Below are 27,326 nucleotides of genomic sequence, written 5' to 3'. Positions count from 1 at the left end.
TGTATAAATCAATTACAGTACCTGGCCACATTATTATAATCACTCACATTTTTACTATACTTTACATATTACTTCCTCATTTGAACTCTGGTTTCCTTTCTGAAGCAGAATTTACATTACATATTCAATTTTTAAACAATATTAAGTAAAATTATAATTATAACAATATTAATTCAAGAAATATTGATAAATAACCAACCACACCTCATTTTTACAGAAATTTCAATATTTTGTTTGACCTCGTTGGCTTTAATTACAGCTTCAATTCCCTTTGGCATGCTTATAATACACTTCTGTATTATTTCCTGGAGCCTCTCATTGTGATTCCAAACATGTATCAGCCTTTTAATAAGTGGAACTCTGGTAGTAATAAATTCTTTTGCTATCTCTCTTTTTACGAGTTTCCAGACGTTCTCAATGGGATTCAAGTCCGGTGAGTTTCCTGGCCATGGCAAAAGTGAAATGTTTTTGGAAGCCAGAAACGTTTTGACTCTCCTAGCAGTGTGGCAAGGTGCACCATGTTGCTTAAAAATATATTTCTCCCCATTTGGGAACCATTCGTTCAGCTGAGGGATAAGCCTGTTTTCCAATACCTGGATATATTGATCTTGTTTCATTGTTCCCTGAACAATGCAGAGTCGTCCTGAACCTTTGCTTGATATCACAGACCATATCATGACTGATATTGGGTGTTTAACTGTGTTAACCAGGCATCCAGGAGCAAAATTTTCTCCCTTTCGTCGACAAACAAACATTGTTTTGTCCATCAAACACTGAAAGGTTGATTCATAGGAGAAACAAACCTGAAAATTGTCAAAGAAACTGATAAAAACTCTAAATTTTGTATTTTTAAGTACAGTATTTAATACTTAAAGACAAAATTTAGAGTTTTTATCAGTTTCTTTGACAATTTTCAGGTTTGTTTCTCCTATGAATCAACCTTTCAGTGTTTGATGGACAAAACAATGTTTGTTCGTCGACGAAAGGGAGAAAATTTTGCTCCTGGATGCCTGGTTAACACAGTTAAACACCCAATATCAGTCATGATATGGTCTGTGATATCAAGCAAAGGTTCAGGACGACTCTACATTGTTCAGGGAACAATGAAACAAGATCAATATATCCAGGTATTGGAAAACAGGCTTATCCCTCAGCTGAACGAATGGTTCCCAAATGGGGAGAAATATATTTTTAAGCAACATGGTGCACCTTGCCACACTGCTAGGAGAGTCAAAACGTTTCTGGCTTCCAAAAACATTTCACTTTTGCCATGGCCAGGAAACTCACCGGACTTGAATCCCATTGAGAACGTCTGGAAACTCGTAAAAAGAGAGATAGCAAAAGAATTTATTACTACCAGAGTTCCACTTATTAAAAGGCTGATACATGTTTGGAATCACAATGAGAGGATCCAGGAAATAATACAGAAGTGTATTGTAAGCATGCCAAAGAGAATTGAAGCTGTAATTAAAGCCAAACGAGGTCGAACGAAATACTGAAATTTCTGTAAAAATGAGGTGTGGTTGGTTATTTATCAATATTTCTTGAAATAACATTGTTATAATTGTAATTTTACTTAATATTGTTTAAAAATTAAATATGTAATGTGAATTCTGCTTCAGAAAGGAAACCAGAGTTCAAATGAGGAAGTAATATGTAAAGTATAGTAAAAATGTGAGTGTTTATAACAATGTGGCCAGGTACTGTAGAAGAAATTGTTCACTGAACTTATTAACTTACATGAATTGTACCAACTCACTGAAATTCATTCCTGAACATCTAATACTCAATACCTTTTTGAACATTGCCCATTCCATCACTATTTCATTTAAATTCAAATTCTCCAGAACTAATTAGTTCATACACATCTCCGACTTCATTTTATCCATTACCATCTTCGTTTTTGAAGTCCAATGTGACTGTCGCATTGTTGGACATTTACATTGAAAGTTAGTTGCATTTTTAGAAGTCGAGTAGCAAAACGCGACAAATGCGACTGTAGCTTAAACCTTGTTCTTAACCATAAGCATTACATTTAATAATTTTTTACGAAAATGTTTAAATACTTTCACAATAAAAATCTATAGTATATCTCCCTCTCACATGCACGCCTGTGCGCCCGCCCGCACGCATGCACGCACGCACGCACACACAGTGTGTAACAAAAAAGTAGGAAAAATTTCATCTATGGATTCCTCATATGTATACAAGAAAAAATGATTTCATCAGCATGGGTCTGGAAATGCTTGGCTTCTGAGTAGAGTTTGCAATAGTATGACTGTAGTGCACTCCAGTACGTTTGTTTCTTGGAATTATGATGCATTTTATTTCCTTAAATGAACTGTCCAAAATGTCCATCTTCTACCTGAATACAGGCCGCAGCTCATCATCTCATAAAGATCCGAACATGCTTGGCCTCCACGCTCACCAGATCTCAACCCACTGCACTTCTTTCTGTGGAGGCACTTTAAATCGTTGGTGTATTCGACTTGTGTGGATAATGAAGGATCTGTCTATCCGCGGATTCTGCAAGGCTGTTAGACAATAAGAACTATGGTTGGAATTTAAAAACATGTTCGATGAGATGAGATGAGATGAAGCCTGTATTCAGGCAAAAGGTGGACATTTTGAACAGTTCATCTAAGGAAATGTAAACAGAATAAATAAAAAATAATTCCAGCAAACCAACGTACTGGAGTGCACTATGACTTACATGTTCTACTCAGAAACCAAGCATTTCCAGACCCATGTTGATATAACCATTTTTCTTCTATACACGAGGAATCATACCAGAAGTTTTGCCAACTTTTTTCGTTACACCCTGTATATACTGTCACTCTATCTCCAGTACAGTTTTTAGATGTTCATTTACAGCAATTCCAACGTAAGTCTCACAAATACAGGGACATCATTTTATTTTTACTAACATTTTTTTATATTAACCTGGCTATACCTTTGGATTAATGGTTCAGAGCCGGAAACACCGTTTGCTACCCCCTTCCACGATTGAAGTTCGATGATACTGACGTAAAATACAAACAAATCACTTTACTAGGTATAGGAGGGAAGGAAAACAGTTCAGCCATTTACGTAAACTAGGAGATATCGTAATTTTGAGTTTGATCATTTTCATTAGGTTTTTGTTTAATCAAAATACAGTACAGTATTAACAATAAGTGTTTTTACTCACGAACTGAGTTTCCATGCGAACGTATTCATTATGCATTGTATATTATACTGTCTACAGCACATTAGCGTCCAATATAGAGAATGAAGTTAAATTGAAAAATAATCATAATATGGATATTTAAACACATTTTTGAAAATGGTGGCAGTTCATTTCGATACAGGCTTCAGTTCTTTTGTGCATGTTATCGCACTACAGACTATTACATCTAATTCCAATTACCAGTTTCGTCCATCGTACTAGTAACTCATGTTGAAATAATTCTATACCTATGCCTTTTACTGTCAATGAGTATCTTAGTTTAGCACTCCAAATTTAGCTTACAGTAGTTAGTATCTTCTTTTGTGTTTACTGCTCTTCTTTTCTGTCTGATTCATGTCTGGGGTGAGACTGCCCAAGAAGATAAGGAAACCAAGAACTTTGTACAAATAATGGTCTGAAGAAAACTATGGAGAATTGACTTCATTACAGAATGTGTTGATTGTATATTATTTGTATATTATTGTAGACATCTTGTATGTCGGAATAACATGTATGTAACCGCATATTTATTATGTATTCACTCTGACGATGCCATGAAATCATTGTATTTGCTAAGGCTAATAAATATCTAATCTAATCTAATCTAATCTAATCTAATCTAATCTATCTATCTATCTATCTATCTATCTATCTATCTATCTATCTATCTATCTATCTATCTATCTATCTATCTATCTAATCTAACTATCTAATCTATCTATCTATCTATCTATCTATCTATCTATCTATCTATCTATCTATCTATCTATCTATCTATCTATCTATCTATCTAATCTAACCTAACCTAATCTAACCTAACCTAATCTAACCTAATCTAATCTAACCTAATCTAATCTAACCTAATCTATCTATCTATCTATCTATCTATCTATCTATCTATCTATCTATCTATCTATCTAATCTGATCTATCTATCTAATCTGATCTATCTGATCTATCTATCTGATCTATCTATCTGATCTATCTGATCTATCTATCTAATCTGATCTATCTATCTAATCTGATCTATCTGATCTATCTATCTGATCTATCTGATCTATCTATCTATCTGATCTATCTATCTATCTATCTATCTATCTATCTATCTATCTATCTATCTATCTATCTATCTATCTATCTATCTATCTATCTATCTATCTATCTATCTATCTATCTATCTAATCTATCTAATCTATCTATCTAATCTATCTATCTAATCTATCTATTCTATCCATCCATCCATCTATCCATCCATCCATCCATCCATCCATCCATCCATCCATCCATCCATCCATCCATCCATCCATCCATCCATCCATCCATCCATCCATCCATCCATCCATCCATCCATCCATCCATCCATCCATCCATCTATCTATCTATCTATCTATCTATCTGTCTATCTATCTATCTATCTATCTAATCTATCTATCTATCTAAGCTATCTATCTATCTAAGCTAATCTATCTATCTATCTATCTATCTATCTATCTATCTATCTATCTATCTATCTATCTATCTATCTATCTATCTATCTATCTATCTATCTATTCTAATCTATCTATCTATCTATCTATTCTAATCTATCTTATCTATCTAATCTATCTAATCTTATCTATCTATCTATCTATTCTAATCTATCTAATCTTATCTATCTATCTATCTATCTATCTATCTATCTATCTATCTATCTATCTATCTATCTATCTATCTATCTATCTATCTATCTAATCCAATCTAATCTATCCAATCTATCTATCTATCTATCTATCTATCTATCTATCTAATCCTATCTATCTAATCCTATCTAATCTAATCCTATCTAATCTAATCCTATCTATCTAAATCTAATCTTATCTATCTATCTATCTAAATCTAATCTTATCTATCTATCTATCTAAATCTAATCTTATCTATCTATCTATCTAAATCTAATCTTATCTATCTATCTATCTATCTATCTATCTATCTATCTATCTATCTATCTATCTATCTATCTATCTATCTATCTATCTATCTATCTATCTATCTATCTATCTAAGAGTACCTTACGTACTGTAAATTCAATCTTCACCTCTGCCCGACCCGCACAGGTAACATTACTCAGACATGCTATCTACTGTCCGTCCAAGTGGTTATGTCGAAGGATCGTAGAAAGGGGGGAAATCACGTGACAGTTAATTACTTTTAATTAAGTTATTTTAAACAGTTGCGGGTGAGGGAAATCGGGATGCGACGTAGGGAAACGGACGACAGTACCTGTGCGAAAATATGATTCAATATTGAAAGCTCTTTCGTCACTGGAAAACGCGAACATATTTCTGGAACGTACTATACTCACTAACTCAATACTGTTTGTGTTTACTACGACCTTAAGGCGACTTTGACTGTATACGCTTGATACTGTGAGGAGAACAGTTGGAAGTTTACTAGTAAAGGGGGTGGGAGTGAAGTACATTCAAAAACTCAGGTACAATAAAAATTGAAGTAAAAATAAAATGATGTCCCTGTAGAACCGTTACATATACCATAATTAACTTATGTCCCGTACTGCAAAGTATGACATAATGACTGAGGACATATGCCAAATAGCTACACTGAATTCCAGACAAGAAATATTCTGAGATAAACAAAGAGTGAAGTTTTACCACCTCCCACATCATCGCACCAAATCATGCGTGTACGCGCTAGAAATTAGTTAGCAAATCCTTACGATATGTTGATCGTTACTGATAATTACGTTCATAATGTATACATGTGTTACCACAAAACCATTCTCATAAAATTTATGTTACTGTTTAAGGTTGGCGGTTCGTACGGTACGTGAGTCACAACTTACAGTAGGTCCATACCATTTCGCATGAAAACAATGCCGAGATTTGTCTCGCTCTATAATAACCCTATAAAAATATATCTCCTGTATGTGCCTAAGCATATGAACATAGTATACTGAACATAAACGATGAACAGACGCACTTGCCACTGTGGAGATCAGCGTCTGTGCTGTAGTATGGCAGACTCTACACAAGCCAAAGCATTAAGACGACAAATCTGTTTAGCTAAGATAGTGTGACAAGAAATTTCTTCACAAAAAAGAGCATAATATATGTCTCGGTGAAGATTAATCAATGGGTCGTCCTCCTGTATCTGAGGGAGTTGAGAGCGTACAGGCCAGTGTTCCGTGTTCACGTTCGTGACTTCGTAAATACCAGATTGCAAAACCAATGGATTGGTTGTATCGGGAATGATGATCACGAACAGCTATCATGACCTCAGATTCTCCCGACTTAGCTCATTGTGACTTTATTTTTGTGTAGGAGTATGTAAAGGATTCAGTGTTTATGCCACCATAACCGGCTGATCTGCCAGAATTTAGGAATTGCAACATTAACACCTTTCCTGAAATTGACAGAAACATGGTACACCTAACGGCAAAAAGAATGGGCCGACTCTTGGTCGATAGAAATGCTAAGTTCTATCGCGCGGTTCACTCGTGTAAACGTAACACACTGCAAGGCATTGCTGTTTTGTCTCTTCATTGAAAGTCATGCATCTATAATGTAGTAAACCTTACGAGCTGTGTGTGGCCCAGTGGTAAGATGTCTGACATCTGTACCAGAGGTTGTGAGTTCGCCTCCGGGTATAGTAAAATTATTATTTTTTTTATTTTAATTTTTTATTAATTTATTAGTTTAAATATGAAATGGCATTTGTTCATAAACTTCGTTATGCCTGTGGCCTGTATAAATAAAAATACTTGTTTCAAATCCTAAAAACCGGACGCATATAAACATAAATAATTTAAAAAAACAAAAAACAAACAATTTGTTAATATAGTAACAAAAAAAAAATATCTCGTCCACAATCCACCTGCGTCAACAACTGCCCTCATTCTGTGCGGCATGGAGTCCACAAGATTATGGAACAGTTCTAAATTCATGGCACCTCCTCCCACGCATCTAGAACTCTGTCCCACAATTCGTCAGCTGTCCGAACGGGTTCTGCCCAATTAGAGCGTAGGATCCCTTTGACTATAGCCCACAAATTTTCAATCGGATTCATATCTGGTGATTTTGGAGGCCAGTCGACCAAGTCGACAACAGGCCTCCTCGTAAACCATCTTTGAATCCGGTTGGCGGTGTGTACCGGGTGATTATCCTGCTGGAAGAAAAGTGTTCCTTCTGGATATCGTTCTCGGGCGGAAGGGATCATTACATTTGCCAAAATGTGTTCGTGACATCTGCCGTAAACCGACCGTGGAAGCGTTCCAGAAGTCCTGCGCTACCGTATGACATCCACCCCCAACACGCGACCCGACCTATTCAGTCGTCCCACGAAGCATTCATCGTATCGGTGGCCATCCATACGATAAACTAGGGCAGGACCATCGTTGCTACTGGAGACACTTACCTCGTCGGAAAAAATGGCGTTTCTCCAATCGGAGTCCTGTCCAAGAGTAGCATACGCTAGACTGTCCATGGCATGACCCATCGTCAAATGTTCTCTCCTCACAGCTCGACGACACCGAATGCCACGCTCTCTAAAACGTCTCCTCATGGTGTGTGAGGAACCTGGAAAGTTGGACGCCATCTTCAGTTGAGAGGTAGGTCTAAAGGGGTGATCCTCAACTTCTCTCAATAACATGGCGTCCTCTTCCCTTGTAGAGATACGCGGCCGACCAGTAATGGGACGATTCACAACTTCACCATTCTCGATAAAAAATTTGGCCCACCGCTTAGGAGTTAACAATGGGACTCCAATCTCTCTCGCCGCCATCGACGCAGAATAACCTACGCGAACCAGGGCAATGACTTGTTGACGGAGTTGCTGTAACTCTGCCTTCTTCAAGCGTAATGACGAGACAGAACGTTTTATTAACAGACAGGAGTATTGCTTGGAAGGGAGGGAGGTTTATTATTTATTAGGGTTTGGGCATATTCTAAGAGATGTCGCCACATAAAAATAGCTTTGCGAGACATATATGATGGCAAATTTGTAATTAAAAAAACTGTAGGAGATTCGAACCTTCAGCTAATACTATTAACTCGTTCAATAAACCAATGCCGTAACGACGTACGCTACTGAGACTGTTAATAACGTTTTGGCATAATACTTGGTTTTCCTGTTCTTATTCGCTTCGGTTGATTTTGTATGTATGAATTGTATTATTATTTCACTCTTCAGAGGCCCTGATGTATCTAGAATCAATCCTCCATTCGATTTTATAACATATTTTAGACTCTTAAACAAAATACAGCAAATTTAAATGGTTTAATTATGTGTTACCTAGTGAACTACGGCTTTGACGAGACGAGCATGCGCAATGTTATGTCTCTGGAACTTAGAAATTGTCGGCCGGCCCATTCTTTTTGCCGTTAAGTGTACATCGAGTGTGGGACGAACTTTATTAGAGAGCTGATGTGTGCAGACTGCAGAGTCAATAGAGGGGCACATACAGTAGATGTAGAGCAACTGCAGCATGTCAAAAAACCCGTGGTGAGATTTTTTTATGTAACTACAGTTTTGTAATCCTATGTTAAATAATATACCTACAGTCAGCTCCGTATTTGAGTAGTGCTACACCCATGGCCCCGAAAAAAAAAAATTGCGCCCTCCACTAAATCACATAAGCAAATCTTAGACCTGTAAGAGTCAAACTGTAAAAAAGTGGCATATAACAACAATTTAACACATACTACTACCTGAAGCAGGCATGTGCGTAGTAGAAAAATATCGCAAGCGAAACACACAGAAGTAAAGTTGCATCTACACCCTTCAACTTTTCTTTCAACTTTACGCATTCCAGCAATGCACGCAAGAGTGAACGAAACGCATTCAATTAAGCATGCCTTTTTCCACTAAAAATGAGAGCGCATGGAACATTGCAAGTTACCCATCGCCATGGGTCAAAGGCGGTTCTAGCCCCCCCCCATTTTAATGAAATAGTTATTTTTAAATTCCTTAATTATTGCTGAATAAATTGCTCATTTACTTGATATAAAGCAAACTAATGAATTTAATGAACATTAGTTCACATTAGTTTTAAAGTTTCATTTACTCTATACAGGGTGGAAGGTAACCTTTCACAATCATTCACACACATAACACATGTCACTTGGGAACGCTTTGTCAAATAATATTTTTTCATACGACCAATAGTTTTTGTAATATTTCGAGAAAACGAATGTTGCCATTTTGCAACGTTGTAGACAGTAGCAGTGATTACTTCGTGAGATCATTGCATCCCAGCATACTGAAAGCCGCTCCAATCACCTACTTGGCAGGGATTTTGAGATGATATGTATACATACCGTTTTGTAAACAAAAACATTGTTGAGAATGCAGTCAAATCAAAATGTATGTAGGCTAACCGAAACATGTTAATTACATGAACGATGTTATTCGTTATCTATGATGAAACGTTCCGTATTGGATCGTTTTAGCACTAAATTTAGTACGAAAAAAACACGTAGTTTGTTACATTTTAAAGGAAATTTCATCAATAATACAGTAGAATGAAAAATTATGCATAAAACAAAATTAATCCTTTAAATACAGTATTATTTTACATTGAGTATCACACAGTTGATGTCACTCCAACCCAATTACAATACAATGTTTGGAAGAAATAAACAACTTTGAAACTAAATGAAAATGATACACATTAATGTAAGGTACACTGTTAAATTTTGAACACCATTCTCTACAGTGTCTTTTAAAGGTATTGTTCAAAGTGTCCACCAGTTGCGCGTCTACAACTTTCACACTCCTGATCCAGTTATCTGTCACGGTATAAGCGAGCAGCTGCAGCGGCATTGTGACCAGTTTCGTCATAAATTAATAACATGTCCAGATAGATTAGAAAACTGTGGCATCTCGTTGTGTTTCAACTGCTTCGAACTGCACGTAGCCTGCAACTAATGACGAGGTGAATATAAGCGTATCGTTCGCTCCGTACACCTAGCTCGGCCACATGGTTCGCATACGTAAGAAACAGTGTTGCCAGCGTGTCACAGCCTTGTTCCCATGCAATGTGTACACGGCTATTAACGCGATTTATTCGAAATCTGTCATTTTCCATGCAAATACTGCTGTAACATGGCCATACATAGCTTTACTCTATCATACTACATGAGATAAAAACCCAATTTGGGCAGTTTCATGAAAAACCTAATCAAAATTTTGAGTTACAAAATACCATTTTTTTTTTTTTCGAAAACCGCCCTTCTGGGAACAGAATATTATTAAGCTTTTTTGTTTGTTACAATTCGAGATATCATATCCCATAAAGATTGTAAAAGATTACCTTCTACTCTGTATATCGTTACTTTAACTCCAAAACTTCATTCGAATCTCGATTTTCACTTTTTGCGCGTTTTGAAAGTGTATTCACAGAGAGAGAAATTAAGTGGTTTCATAGTAACCCAATATTAGCACTAGTATTTTAAATTAAGCTTCACTGCTTTGTCAGTAGATGGATCGAGTTACGAGGTTTTGGAATTAAGATAACGATACGCTATTTTTAACATAGTTTATTTATTGTTAAAAAAAATATAACAAATGATGAAATAAAGTTAAAACGTAATATTTTTAACATGCATAATACATGCACACCACAATCAACATTTTTAGATAGTTCTATACAACCAATAATGCTGTCTGCAATCAAAATATGGTGTAACTGATATACGTAGAAGATGACGTTCAACATGGCGCATAATGAGACAAAAAATCTGTATGGATCTTAATTGAACGTGCGTTTTCAACTTGATTCTTTCCATATTCTCTCCAGATTGCATGCGTACGCGCATGGAAAACTGAACCATGTAGATGCTGCTTTAGGGTACTACCACAGTCTAGTATATACAGTCACGAAGCTCAATACGTAGTAAATATGCATCCATAGATAGTTGCTAGCCACTAGGATCGCTAATATCGCCTCATTACAGACAATGCGAAATAGTACCGGCACAGTCTATTGTTCCTAGCACCCTCACAACTCAAGCTTTGTGACTGTATATACTAGACTGTGGTACTAACTTGAAATCAGAATAGGAAGATTTCCTTAACAAGTGTCATGCTAGTTGTAGTAAGTCCAGGGGCTTATTTAAAAAAAACTTGACAATTGTAAATATATCATTCTGACAAGTAACAAATGACGACTCTACAAATTTTCAAATTTCTGTTTCATAAAAGATTCCGCCTGTCAGGAAAAATCGTGACAATTTGTCAGATTCCGTTTCATAAAAGTTTTACAATGACAGGTAAAATTTTACAATTTGTCAAGACTTTTCTAACATATCATTTTATGAAACAGAAAAGTATCAATTCATTTGTTGACAATTCTACCATGTAGAATTGTCATGAAATTCTGACACATGTTTTCTATATGATAGGAAGTTGACAATTTATTATTGCAGTAGTTAAGCTATATTTTACAGTAATTGAGACTATTGAATATTGGTGTGGATTTTGGGGAAAATATTTATTTTAAGTGTCATGTTCAATACTAGCAGCAGCAGAGAAAATAATGATTATAGAGGGAACCAAGTAATGCAAAGGTTTTTTAAAAAAGGATAAATCTAAATTACAGTTTCAATGAGTTTGTATTCATAGATAAATTTCGTATCAGCAAAACATCAACTGAAAATATGAGCAAAATAGGATATTTGTTGCACAAAATAAAATAAATAAAACACTTGATCCAAAATAATTATTAGTATGTGTTCTTGGACTGGATGGGAAATGGAGCTCAGTATCACTTAACTACTGATACATGTAGCTTATCGAAATCATTCCATAGCTCTTCATGAGAGCAGCCAATTTGACAAGAGTGGATACAATTATCAATGAGTACTTGATAAAAAAATGGATGCATTCTTTGAAACTGAGGCTCCATTTATTGATAGGGATGTCGTTGCTTTCTTAGTAAAATTTGGAATTAATTGTAATTTTTTCGCTGTTCATAATTCAATTTCTAACGGTTGTCACTAATTTCAACAAATTCAATGATAGCATGCATTATAGATCATCCGATCAGCTCGTCTCATATCCATTACATTTATAAAAATATAAAATGAATAGGAAGAAATAATTTGCTATTGATTTTACATGTTTACACATACTTTATCTGTCATTGTCATGTTTATGAAACTCTGTTGACAATTCACATATTATATTTGTCAAAGCAGGTACGAATTGTCAGAAAACAAATCCTGCAATATTCTGACATATCCGTAGAATTGTCATGATTGTAGGACTTATCAACTTTATTGAACAGGACCCAGAATTCAGGATACAAACACTGAATATATACTAATGACCACAAACGATATAACGCAATAGCAGCAACAAAATTAATCAGTCAGGCAACAAAGAATATCAGAGGTTGGTTTTCTTACTGCCTTTGTTATTAGCAAACACGTTATAAAAAAAATTACATTCTCAAAGTCTAGAGTCGACGGCAATTCGGAAGGCGGTCGTCTGCTAGCGTTTGCGTCGAGAGAGACAGATAGAGAGAGCAAGGCAGCGTACAACATTGTCACATCGTACTTCACGAGCACGTGCAATACAAATAGCGTAGGAGAGAATTTAAATTATCAAAAGACAATAATGACCTTAGCCGTTGATTTCTATAAGCATGACATCAAACAAACCCTCTTTCCTTCACTAACAATATTCTTTGAACGGTTCTCAATCCCACACCACATGCTTCTGCAGTCTTTTCTTGCATGTTGGCAACGTTGCTGCCAGCATCAAGATGGCCGGCAGCGTTCTACTCGTTAACGTTTTTAAAATAATTATACACCTTAAACACTATTTTCCGCGCTTGCTTGTGTAATACTTGTCTTTTACAGTCTCTTCTTCCATTTATTTACCTTACATACACACAGTAAATGTTACTTTTACTTATTCAATATATTGAAACACTCACACGTGAACAAACGAAGCGGGAAGTACTTGTTATAGACTGATTCTGATTGGTTTTACTGTACAAGCTTGTGACGTCACATACCAGAAATGCTACGGCGCATATAGAAGCTAACCGCCTTCCGAAATGCCGTCTAGTCTAGTACAGCTAGATAATTCAAACGATCATGGGTCTGACTGAGAAGCATACAAGTAGTTCCTTACTCTTTTCCTTTTCCTTTTTGTGTATGTGCGAATTTATTTTCAGCTAGATGTTTCTCTTTCACAAAATTTTGCCGCCCTGGGCTCAGGCCCCTAAATCTCCCTATAGTGATTCTTTTAAACTGCTTCAATTATATTATGTACACACTCTGTACGTAAGACTGATGCCTACTGACCAACGAATAAGCAGGCGAGGTTGATCTTATTGCGACAAGTAACGTTATGATTAATTTTCCAACTACTTTTTGTGTAATCTATTCGGAATTTAAAAATTACAAGATATTCAATTAGAAAATACGTGAAAAGTTACGAAAATGAAAAGAGTATAATATTGAAGATATTTTCCAATAGAAAGGAGGATAGAGTATTTTGACCTCTGAAAAAACACACGCACGCACCCACGCAAACGCGCGCGCGCGCGCGCGCGCGCACACACACACGCACACACACACACACATACATACATACCCGCACGCGCGAGTAGGTTATGTCTGGTTACCCTAGGTAACACGACTGCGTAATACGTAATTTCATAATTATGAAATGTTTATTTACCTCCACATCATTCTTGCGTGGAAAAATCAGACTAAACAACAATATGAAATGCATTCATTAATAAAATTCAAGGTCTGTCTCCACAGTAACTAAAACTAATTTCCGTATTAACAGACTGTACCAAACGCACGTGAAGAGTTCGCGCGATGTAATAAAATTACATATCACATCACGTATTACAGCGGCGTAATGCATTTCGCATCAAGGGCCGTATTCATAGACATTTTTAGCGCGGGTTTTCGGTGGATTATCAGCGTTTTTCGTATTCATAAACCAGTGTTAGCGTTAGGATATGATTTCAATTCTGTACTAGTAACCAGTGGCTAGCCGGGGCTAGCTTAGTACGCTCGTAGCGCGTGCTGCGAAATGTCTATGAATAGCATCCGAAGTGTTTACTTCTGCATCTTTCTTCTCTGGAATTCAGAATACGTTTTCTGTGCTGACACAGAATTTTACCCCAAATCTATACATCGCGGATAATTTGAAAAATGGTGTGCCTAACCATAACGCCGAATTCTTTTATTTTTTTAGGGTGGAGGCAAGACTGCACAAAAGTCTGAGAGTCCACCGCTGTGGAGTAACGGTTAGCATATCTGACCGTGAAAAAAGAGGGCTAGTATTCAAATCCTGGCACAGTGTGCAGTTTCCTTAATCTTGCTGGACAAAATTAATAACTTCTCTTCTAAGTAACAGATTTCCATGAAACTTCATACAGAACTTAAAGGTAACGTATTTGATATGATTACCAACTCAGGTTACGTATGTGTGAGGGGAACTACCCTTTCATAGGGAGTGAATTTAGAAGAAATTAATGACTTCTTTTCTTTCGAACATATTTTCATGAAACTTTAAAGGTAACGTATTTGATATGATTACGAACTCTAATTACGTTTCTGTGACGGAACTACCCTTTCGTAGGGGGTGAATTTAGAAGAAATGAATGACTTCTTCTTCTTCCTAACATATTTTTATGAAACTTTACACAGACCTTAAAGGCAACGTATTTGAAATGATTACGAATTCTGATTACGTTTCTGTGAGGGAACTGCCCTTTCGTAGGAGGTAAATTTGGAAGAAATTAACGACTTCTTTTCTTTCTAACATATTTTCATGAAACTTTATACAGAACTTAAAGGTAATGTATTTGATATCATTACGAACTCTGATTACGTTTATGTAAGGAGAACTACCCCTTTATAGTTGGTGAATTTAGACAAAATTATTTTTTTCTATCTAACATAATTTAATTAAACTTTATGAACAACTTAAATATACTATATTTGAATTGTGGACAAACTCTGATTATGTTTAAATAAGAAAAAACTACCTCTTTATAGGGGTAAATTAATAATTATGAATATAATTAAATAGCCTATATTTAAATTTAATATAAACATGTCTCTTATCCTTGAAAATTTACTTTCAATAAACAATTAGGAATTCATGGCATATTCATTAATGTTTGAAAATTGAAGGTAATCGAACGTAAGATGGAGTAAAATCAGTTATTCTTCGCTCATTTATGAAGTAATTTGATTAAATATGCACAACAATGCGAAATGTATAGCAGCTTTTTACAGTCTAAAGGTAAGATATTGCTGATCCTGGTTGCTCTTTGTGGAGATGCTTCTGACAATAAAATTCTTTTACAGTGTCTGCTGCATATCGCTTTCCCGCTGCTCTTAAAATTGATTCTGCAGCGAAAGAAATTCCCTCCAGATTAAGGTCTCCTATTAAATTTTGAACTTTACTTTTTTTGCTCTTACTGCTGCTTTCACTGAATAGTTTTCTTGGACGACCCCTACTCGGTTCAGATGTCGCATCCACAGGCTTTAAGCAAAAAAATTGCAAATTTGTTCAGGAAAATTGAAGTCATTATTTAGCCAGTCAGCATTATATTTTTAAAATCTTTTCTTACTTCTATGGTACTTTAACCAGCGGGACAGAATGTACGATGAAAAAAGGCTGATGGCGTTCTTAATTTTATTTTCAATATCACTGGGAATGTCTTTCAGTCCTAATGGAGCTATAATATTGTTTAAAACCTCGTTATTCCTTGATTCAGCACTACTCCGATACCAAAGTTCAAAAAGCTGTCGGCGGCGTATAGCCCGCCACGCCACTAAAAATAATTAATACCGATTAGGTTCGCAGCTATACGCAACCAACCAAACAATATTTCACACATGAAATGATGTCGGAATATAAATATACAATTATTTTGGCAGCAACTAACGGCTAGTATTTTGTAACTCGTGTTAAAGCCAGAGTTTATGGAAAATAATTATATAAACATCCTTCATATGAAATAAAGGCCATATTGGATGTTCTAATTTAGTAATTTAGCTAAATTACATATGATATTGAAGCACATACTTGAATTTACAAATTCCATGTCAAAGAAGACAAGAAAACATAATTTACTAGCACTTTATATGACCTTAAACAAAGCACTCTCTATTGCGACTGAGGAGTGTGGATTCAACCCTTTGCAGATAGTAATGTTTACGCTACTGTAAAACAAATAAATATCCGGGAGAAAGATCGCACATTGTCTTCACAAGATGCTTTGAACAGTTAGGAACATAAAATCATAAAAATATACAGTGAAATCAATAAGTCGAAAAATGAATTTTGTCCAGCTAGATTAGGAAAATTGCACACTGGCCTTGTAGCGACAAGTTACCTAGTTCAAGTTTTTTCCGATGTTTTTTTTTTCAACCCATTGATTGCAAAGCTGGGTAACTTTCGGCGTCGGATTCTGGACTCATTTCGCCGGCATTGTTACTTTCATTTCACTCAAACACTAAATAACCATCACAGTTAATAAAGCGACACAAAATGAGCCAATTTAAGAAAGTCTCAGAAAGCATTAATTGCTCTTTATCCAAAATGTCGTTACGTATTTTTCAGAAAATTACATCTTCTGATTTTTCACATAGTGCGCATGGAAATTTTTAACCCAAAATGGTTGAAAACTATGGCTCTTAAACGTTACATTTTCCCTTTCATTGCTTTGCTCACTCTTCGTTGATCCTTGTAGCGATTTTGAACGTAAGCTATTACTTAAACTGCCACTGCTACAACCCAAATTATCATTGTTCCCAGTCTTTGCAGTTTTATTTTTGACAATTTTCTTTATTAAGAATTTAACCATTATCAATAACAGTAACATCGCAATTGCTGATCACTTAACAAGCCCACACCCGCGATGACAGCAGTTACCACAAAAAACGATGACTGAAACTGTATGTTAAAAACGATTACTTTTAAACTTAGAAACAATTATAATCGCTTATGAAAAAATATTGAACATTAATAATAGGCCTAATTTGTTAACTCATATTAGGCAAAAATACAATCGAATACGGATCTTGAATTGTATCTCTGCCTCTGAGCAATGTCACGTTTGTAGTATGGGGGGAAGAGAAATAGGAGTTCGCAGTTATTCTTTTACTGGGTTGTTTAACGACGCTCTATCAACTACGAGTTATTTAGCGTCGATAAAATTGGTAATAGCGAGATGATATAAACCTCGGAAAAAACCCAACAAGGTAATCAACCCAAGTGGGAATCGAACCCGCGCCAAAGCGCAACTCCTCATCGACAGGTAAGTGCCTTAGCCGACTGAGTTACGCTGATGGCTGTAATTCTTTTTAATGCTCTGATGTCCACGACTAAGGTAAGCCTTTTGAATTTGCTGGTTACTCATCGGCAGAGATACAGACGTGTGCAAATTATTAGACTCAGCACCACATTTTTTACATGTTCATAATTATCATAAATTGCTGGTCACAAAATGATTCTGTAGGACTCTACGCGATAGGATCAATACAAAAAAGTCCTAGAAACCCGAATTTTTCCACAAATGAGGGTCTGGTTCCCTGATGGTGAATGTATCTTCATGCAGGATGGACCCCCTGTCACAAAGCCAGATCAGTAACTAATTTTCTGGCTGAAAATAATGTAGACGTCCTTCCCTGGCCAGATAACAGCCCAGACGCAAATCCAATTGAAAATCTTCGGTCTATCGTAAAGAGAAAATTAAAAAAAAAAAAAAAGACGATTACCACCAATGTGGACCTCATAGAAGCACTTATCCAAATATGGCACAGGGAAGAAGACATCAAGAAACAATGTGCAAAAATCTCATAAACAGCATGCCAAAAAGCAAAAAATTGATGATAATGAACAAAGGGTTTCATACTAAATATTAATTGTTGCAAAGAGTGTGTAATAAATGAGTTTTGTAGAATAAATGTTACTTGAATCATATAGCCTATGTTATCGTTTGGGCCTAATAGTTTGCACACGTCTATATAATGAAAAGAAGTGTACACTGTTAATTGTAACTGTTAATTCCATATTACTTCCGCTTGCTAATATTTATGATCATTACTATTCGATCGCAATTAATTGACAAATTTTAACTGAAACGAAAAAAATGTGGATTACAAAGATGTGGAGTCACGTTTGCATCATGGGTTTCACCTATCCCAAATGCGGTAGGAAAGAAAGGGAGGAGTTCATTCTGAGTTGCGTCACTATAGCGGTTTCAGAATAAGAAGGCATATGGTCTAAGCCAATTGAGCGCTATACTAGAATTAACGAATGTTGTACTTCTGACAGATAACATTATGAGTGAGGTGGGGGGCACGTTGCCATAGCAACGCCCAATCACAGTTCGTTCACCTCTCACCCTGCTGCTTACAACCTTCAACAAGCATGTGAAGCGTTGCCAGTTCAACAAAATATACGCACGTGGTTTATGAGTCGGTCGGTTTTCTGTGACGGCATTTCTCTGTTCGTTGTTCTTAATTTTATCGTTTAATATGCTACCTTTTTATCTCAGTGTTTCATAGTAATTGTTGTAGAGAGTTTTTATAAGAGTGTGTGTCGTTAGGCCTATTAGTGTTTATTTAGTTATTACGGTTTATTTTTAAGTTTAAATTTAAAATGGCACAGTCAAGCCTGAAAGGTAAAAGAGGGCAGCCACGACTTCATTCTCCGAAAATAATAACTGCAAGGTTCGGCAAATTAACATCGATTCGTGGTCAAGCCCGTAAAATTAGAATTGAATTAGAAAGACAGAATGAGAGTCCGCAAATTGATGTTAATAAAGTGTTGGAGAGAACTGCTGCTGTTCTAAACATTTCCAGAAATACTGGCATCAATATTGGCAAGAAAAAGTGCGAAAACAAAAAGGGGGGGATGGCACACCAGCTGGGCCTTCAGATGCGCTGCTGGAAACTCCCGGAAAAGCCAAACCCAGGTCAAAGCCAATCACGGAACTTGATTCATTTAAAAAGGATGCCATTCGCCGTCATATATATTCATATTTCCTTAGAAAACACATAATTAATACACGAGAATATGTGAAGCAGTAATTTTTCGTCTAAAACAAGTGTTGCGTGTTAATTTTTGCATCCGTTAAAAATGCATGTCACATATATATATATATATATATATATATATATATATATACATAGGGTGAGCTCACCAGTAGTTGACCAGTTAAGGAACATTCGTTTCTTAAATCTGCATTTTGTTTGTAAATAAAGTCACAAGGAAAAAATTTCTACAATAAAAGAATAATGAAATATTGACAAAAGCAATGGTGCTATTCAGTATTCGTTTGAAGCAATGTAACATGATGAAATTTATTTTTAAACTAGCGGCTTACAAAAATACCAGTAGTTGACCGCAATGTGTCAGTAAATGACCTGTTTTCGACCAGTAGTTGACCACTACTAAAACAAACTAGATGTAGCTATTTTAACAAAGAAGACACAATTATATTCTATTACAAAAAATGCACTTGCATTTTAATCAAGATTTTAACATGTAAAACTGAAAATATGAATCCTGTAATTGTTTTTTTTTATACTTTTCCTGCGTTCAGAAAAAATACACTGCACTGTATCCTAAGATATCTTCTTGTGCCAGCCACTTGAACACATTTCCAGCCACTTGTTGAGCAAATACATCAAAGTCTTCTTCCTCTTTCTTTACCACTTTTCCCACAAAGTTTTCCTCGTTATATATTTCACAATGCCCCAAGATCCGTATTTCACATGGTTCCCATCACCACTGCTTTGGTTGTTGCTATCTTCCTCAGAAATGCCCAAAGGCATGTCATCAGAGTCCGATGATGAAGTCTGGAATTCTATTCCTAACTCAGAGCTACTTAACTGAGAGGTCTTCGGTTTTTTTTTTAAGGATTTTTGCTATTAGACCTTTCTTGATTAATTCCGTTTCTTTTCTCTTGTGTTTTCCTCGCATTGTGTTTTCTTTCTTCCTTCTGTATTTCTTTCTTTTTGTTAATATTTAAATTCTAACGATCTTGTAGAGGGTTACTCGTAATATCATATGGTAAACTCATTTTTCTGCTGCATTTCCTCAGTCTGTATTTCTTTTCCATTTTGCTGTGCTTCTTCAACAAGTCAATATGTTAGAATTATTGGGTTGTATCCATCTTTTCTATAATTTTAACCAATTGTAGGAGAGTTCAGATGCCAAGTCATCTCCAGTTCATTTTTCATTAGCTGCAACAGTTCTGAATTCTTCAGTGCATCCATCTTTCATAGCCGATTCCAAATACAACTGATATTTCACATTAAACTTTGCTGGTTTTTAGGTTCACAGTTCCATTTCCATCAACACTCACAAACTCAAGACTAATACATCGAGAATAATCTACTGCGTTTGCATAAAATGGAAAGATGCCGCATTTACGGAAACCATTCTGGAGTGAATAATTTCAAGGAAAAATTGTTCCAGGGCCGGGTATCGATCCCGGGACGCTTCGCTTAGCGCGCGAATGCTCTTCCGACTAAGCTACCCCAGGAACTATACACGACAACATCACAATTTTTCCTTTGTATCCACACGACTCAAATGAGCTGACAAGACGCCAGAACTCAACTATGAGTGCACACAAATACTTGTGTGACTTAAATTGTGGCTTTCTGTTAACGTGCCTCCAGTAACGAATGTATTATACAAATCTGGCTTTCAGGTAGTAGCTCCCTGTGGAACAGGTTTGAATAATTTCAAGGAAAAATTGTTCCGGGGCCGGGTATCGATCCCGGGACCCTTCGCTTAGCGCGCGAACGCTCTTCCGACTGAGCTACCCCAGGAACTATACATGACACTAAGCGCTAAGCGAAGGGTCCCGGGATCGATACCAGGCCCCGGAACAATTTTTCCTTGAAATTATTCAAACCTGTTTCACAGGGAGCTACTACCTAAAAGCCAGATATGTATAACATTCTGGAGTGGCTGTTTCATCTAACATTCTTTCTAGTGACTGATCAAAATTTGTTTTTTATACTACACATCCCTAATATTCATGTGGCAAATCCTCAACTCCATTTTTCCATCCAGTTTTTAAGAGCTCAAATACAGAAATATCAGCAGGTTGTAGAATGTGTGTAGCATTTATATACAAGGCAAATAGAAGAATTTTATTTTCTGCACACAATTTGGCAATTACAGTGAACATCAATTTAGGATGAGGCATTCTATCCTTCAACTTATTTTTTTTATTTATTTTAGTAGGTTATTTTACGATCATTTATCAACATCTTAGGTTATTTAGCATCTGAATGAGATGGAGGTGATAATGCCGGTGAAATGAGTCTGGGGTCCAGCACCGAAAGTTACCCAGCATTTGCTCAGGTTGGTTTGAGGGAAAACCCCGGAAAAAACCTCAACCAGGTAACTTGCCCTGACCGGGAATCGAACCCTGGCTACCTGGTTTCGCGGCCAGATGCCTAACTGTTATTCCACAGATGTGGACTTCAGCTTATTAGTCAAGATGGAATGTATTCCATATTTTCTTGCAATTTGCGAATTGGAAGAGTCATTCGAGCATCCTTAACTACATTATTTTAGGATTACTTTATATATTTGAAGAAATTTTTTCCATTTTTTTAACCTAGCCGTAAGAAATAGTTGTAAACATTTGAAACACAGGTTACATACAATCTACATAGTTTACACAAAAAGTGAGGAGCACATTTGCAAGTGATGGACAACTACTGGATATGACTTTATTTTAAACTGGTCCAGTAGTTGACCGGTCTGGTCAACTACTGGTGCTTGATAAAAATTAAGAACTAGTAAATGACCACCCATATTAATTACTCGTAAGAACCATAAAAACTGAAAATGTGTGTATACATAGTTCCTATAGCTTATGTAGAAGGCAAAATATGCATTCATTCAATATAATATAATTATATTTCAGAGCTGTGTTCAGATTTCTGTACACCTGCTACAACACTTCCCTAATAGCAAGCACCAGCTGAAGTCATACTGCAAACACAAGCTTTGGTTCCTAAATTGCTTGCTTTTTGTAACACTATAATTTCGTATTATACTGTTGTCAAATGAAACAAAGAGATGTTAAAGATTACATATAACTGAAGAAATATTTTGCAGTGTTGCCAGAATGCTTATTTTTAATTAAAACATTCCTATGTGGTCAACTACTGGTGAGGTCACCCTATATATATATATATATATATATATATATATATATATATATATTCAATTAAAATAAATAATCATGGAAATTCTCAACACAAACAGTTAAAATGTTGTCCTCTATGTATCAATTAACAATTTTTTAATTATATTAACTATTCAAAGGATTAACAGATTTTTAACTGAATATAAAATGAAGTGTTGAGCTGGGTGACATTTTCCTCACACCTGTTATAGCGCAAAACCTGATGGTAAAAAGAAAATTCATAAGAGTTTAAGACAGCAAGATAACGAGGTGAGAATAGAACATAAAAAATTAATTGTTTTTTTTTAATTAACTTCTGAAACTGTGTACATATCACTTACTGCTTTGAGATTTGACAATTTTGTCACGTAATCTATTGGGTAAATTTTTTAAACTATGGTTTATTCAACGACGCTCGCAACTGCAGCGTCGGCAGTGTGCCAGAATTTTGTGTCGCAGGAGTTCTTTTACATGCCAGTGAATCTACTGAAATGAGCCTGTCGCATTTAAACACACTTAAATGCCATCGACTTGGGCCGGGATCGAACCCGCAACCTCGAGCACAGAAGGCGAGCGATATACCAACTACGCTACCAGGGTTGACTTCATTGGGTATACAAAATAAAATTTTACTAGCTCTTAATGGATAAATTTCAGAACATGGATTCCTTCCTCACCCTCTTGCTTCAAAGTTCCAATCTTGTGCACACAAAATAAATTACGGGCACTGAAATGTGCCTTTTCGTAAGCATGATGATGCGCATTCGACATACGCAGACAAATCTGGTATTTTTAGTGTTTTAAGATATAATTGTCAGTGAGGAATCCGTATACTGAAATTTTCCCCGTCTTAGATCCGTATATACAAGATAGATAAGCGGAGTACGAAGGGGACTACCTCAGCGCTAGTTTAACCATCATTTTCAGTCCAATAAATTAAACCTCCTGATAATGGCATTCATTCAAGAACATAAAGTTCTGCAGTTTTTTTTATCGTGTGTTAAATTACAAAATAATACACTGTATCCTAATACAACATTTTCAATATTTGCACTTTTACAAAGCAATTAAAAAAATACATGAAGTAGATAAGTAATAAACAGACATCATTACCTCGAAAATAAAACGATAGCATACTGTCACCGTAGCTAACCGAAGGAGAATTAGAGAATACATTAATATAAATATACTACCTGACGATGTTGCAGGTGTCTGCTGAAGTACTGGTGTCACTTCACAAAGAGCTTCCAGATTTTCACATATGTAGTCCATACAGGCTTCTTGCAATGATCTCGGAGAATCGTACATTTTGTTGTGACTCTTATATAGCTTTGGCACAAGAAATTAAATGTTTAAGTAAATGATTTTTTTAATTATGAAATATATTAACAATTCTTCATTGCATCCTTGGGTTCATCTTCATGAAAGTGTTCTTCAAACCTCTCTTCTCCTTAATATATACACAAAAATAGTGGCAGATACTCATTGATTCCTCATTATAAAAGTCGATTTATTACGTTTGTAACGAATTCAACGGTAGCCTGGAACACAATGCAAACATTTTTGAATTAATGTTTCTTGATATATTATTCCTTTGCTTAGATAGTAGGTAACTAAATGCCAAAAATAAAATAATTACCCCCTATGAAAGGGAAAATTTCTGCTATTCTTGCACAAAACATAGTGCAGCACATTATTTTACAGACAGTACAGCAACATTTACGTTACAAACGCCCTTATATTGCAACTATATTAAAATTGTACAAACTTTGTGTAATTAAAACACAGTGAATGAAGACAATTTTCCTAAATACAAATTTCGGCTGCCATGCTGGTTCTTACACCAAGGATTACAATGTTCGATAATTCGAAATTTTCTTTCCATTCAGATATTGCCAAGGAGATCCAAAATATTCTCGATGCAAGTTCAGGTGCAAAGATTACAAACAAGATTATCTGTACCGTTGCATACGTGATTACACAAGATGGCGCATAGCACGATCGAGAGTAGGTCTCTGTGAGTCATGACAATTTCTGCCGCTAGGTTCGCCTCTCTGCCCTATGAAATGATGAATAGTACCATTACAAAGCATTGTGCATCGTGAAAATAGTTCGATTAATTGTGCATTACTCATTGAGTACGAATATTACAAATATGCCAAGCATATTACAGTGTTATTTGAAGTTTGTTCAGCTAAGTTATATTTGAAAATTGTCTGTGTTTTGCTATGTGAAGAACTCTGTACCAACAGGTCGTATATTTATAGGTTAAGGTAAATGTCAAAGTTCTCTCATATAACAAGCAATGCTATGTTAAAAGTGGCGAATTGCATTTTCCGACTCTCGAATGATGTGACCCGAAATGTAAAATAATTTCATGCATTATTTCACTTACCAAGCATTACTGATATAGGCCTAATGAAAATGTGAACGACGTGATGTAAACATTGAAGATAATGATGTTACTGTTTTCCCTTTCTCTTTTAGAAAATACCGACAAAAGTAATGAATTACCTTCATGCTGTACTTATTAGGTAATTAATGTATATTTGTCTGTATTTTAGACCTGTGTATTGTTACGTAATTATCAGTGAATTAGGTAAGAGAACTTAACAAGGTTAGTATGAGCTTAGGTAATGCACCTCAAACTGGTAACTAATGGCTGCTGCGAAATAGGCTGAGGTAGTTATCGTGTGAATCAAATTATATCTAGAATATCTAGTTTTATTATATACGGATACGTAAAGTTTTTTTGTTTTTTTTTTTTTTTTTGTTTTAGCATGTGTTTGTAATTTTGTGAGGTTATGTCTAGCCTAATTTCTTTTTATTCTTGTATCATTACCAATACATTAATTTATTTTATATTCATTTCAGGTGTTACGGAGGTGTTACATCTATGGTGGCAACTCTACTTATGTTAGGATATGAAGTAACAGTATATATTCAACTTCATCATTTGCTAAAAAATTAAAGAAAACTGTATGTCTTCGACTCATTCCATCGTCATTTCTTCTTATGTATGTGAACCACGTTCATTCTAAAAGTGCTACATTAAATGAACACTATAGGCAACGTGATGGAACAATTTACAAGTTACTGTTAAAGTGCTCAACATTTTCAAGTGGTGCTATACCCATTGTTTCAAAATGTACATACATATTTTTACATTTCTATAAGAGGTGTCACAAATTATTTCAGCATATTTGTAAATTCTTCAAAATTAATTCTTCTAATTAAGACCATAAAGTAATGAAATAATATAGCCTAGGCCTATATGTGATTTTATACTACCGGTATTGATGTTGATCTTGGTAAATTAATCCAATTTCACAGTGTTGTCTTTTGTATTGTGGTTCATAACAATTATAACAGTATGTACGTGGAAATGTTTTTAAAATAATAAATTCTAGCTCATGATTTTAAGTGGTCGTTTCAATGGGAGGTTATATTGGAAAGATGATCACAAATGGATAATTTACTGCAAGATACAAGAACTGAATATAAGTGAGTGTTCCGTTGAAAGTGAAAGTGAAAATTTCGTTTTACAAGAGCTAAGTAGGCATAATATTTATTTTAGAAATTATTTGAAAGCTACAGAATATGAAGAATAGAGCTGTAACCATAGAAATCAACTGCGAATGGTGAGTGGCCAGGTTTCTTTAATAATTGAAAGGAAGTAAAAATTATTTTCTTATCATCCTGTTTTCAATATTTAAATTTAAGCACCTTTCTCTTCCTTGTTATTTCGTGAGAGATTACTTCATACTATCACATAAGCTAAATTTTTTTCTGTACAGATAATAAAAATTACATACATAAGTAGGCTACTTGAATACTGACGATACAAACTTCATATACATACCTCATCAGGTATATTCAAGAAGACATCTAATGTACTGTAACCAGCACATGATTAAAATACTGATCAGATGTCCAACAGTTTCTTACTGCACACTTCACTTCAAAAGTTTGGCACATAGTTAATGAAAATCTTGATCAGGAAATCATTCATAAAAAAGTTAAATGTACACGTTTAAAAATTTCCTATAACATAGGGCATCCTCATTGTTACTTTTAAATTTTTGGAATGTACGCTTATAACTGTATCACAATCTGAAATAATCATAATATTTATAACATGGGGGTCCTTGTAGATAATCAGTTTCAGTGTTCTATATGTAATTAAGAAATGGCCCAGTTTATTGCATTTTCAGCACTTTCCTATTTAGGGGCTTCTGATTAAGTTTCCTAATCACTTCGTATTTACTGGAAATATCTTTGGCAATATTGTCCAGTAGTGCTTCACAAGTTTTCCCAAAAGAAAAAGGGACATTTCCTCATCATTACATGTGTCGCACTTCAGTTCTTGCGAAAATCTTGGCTTCAGAAAAGAATACTGCAGCGTTTACTATTACTGTGCTCAATAGATTAATCAGTAGGCCTATAGAAATGTTTTCACCACTGCAAGAAAAAATCGCGTAATAATTATACTTCTCAATTATTGTGACGTTCGTATTTTTTTAAAAGAGAGGGAAAAGTTAGCCTTCTTGCAAATGCTTAATTATGAATTCAAGGAAATTAAAGATAATGAAGTACCTTAATTAGTTGCAATATCTTATTTAATAGCAATATTAATAATATTAGGTGAAAAGGGTAGGCTATAGTGCGTATATGCAAGATGTCAAGTTAATTTATTTCCGGAAATGTTTGGTGTATGAACTGAAGTACAGAGCAGACAGTTCCTCAGTTTATATGTAATATGTTTTAATATCAAGAATGACAGCCTTTTATTGTAATATAATTGAGGAGTAGAAGTTTGCAAATTACGTCTATTGTCCATAAAATATTGTACGAAGCATTTAATAAGCAATGGTGAGTCCTTTAAATGTCCCAAATGTCAATGTCTTTTAAGTGTTCT

At 35.3% G+C, this 27,326-nt stretch overlaps 1 protein-coding gene across 3 annotated transcripts in view; it reads right to left on the bottom strand.

Annotated features, from left to right (window-relative positions):
- The window catches only part of LOC138707698 (protein zyg-11 homolog B-like), a 102,767-nt gene extending 78,498 nt beyond the window's left edge, over positions 1-24,269 (bottom strand). The window contains exons 1-2 of one of the 3 annotated variants that reach the window (XM_069837516.1): positions 24,048-24,269; positions 23,602-23,949 (exon numbers count right to left, since the gene is read on the bottom strand). In XM_069837516.1, the coding sequence (XP_069693617.1) occupies positions 23,602-23,716 (115 nt within the window). In that variant the 5' untranslated portion in view covers positions 23,717-23,949; positions 24,048-24,269. Of the gene's footprint in view, positions 1-7,617; positions 7,748-23,601; positions 23,950-24,047 lie in introns of those variants that run through there. The other 2 variants (XM_069837517.1, XM_069837518.1) reach the window with 2 other exon arrangements.
- Between the last annotated feature and the right edge of the window lie 3,057 nt (positions 24,270-27,326).

This window comes from Periplaneta americana, chromosome 10 (genome assembly GCF_040183065.1).
Source record: "Periplaneta americana isolate PAMFEO1 chromosome 10, P.americana_PAMFEO1_priV1, whole genome shotgun sequence".
Taxonomy (NCBI): Eukaryota; Metazoa; Arthropoda; class Insecta; order Blattodea; family Blattidae; genus Periplaneta; species Periplaneta americana.
Note: the sequence above shows the minus strand (reverse complement) of the source record. Positions and strands in the feature narration are given on the sequence as shown.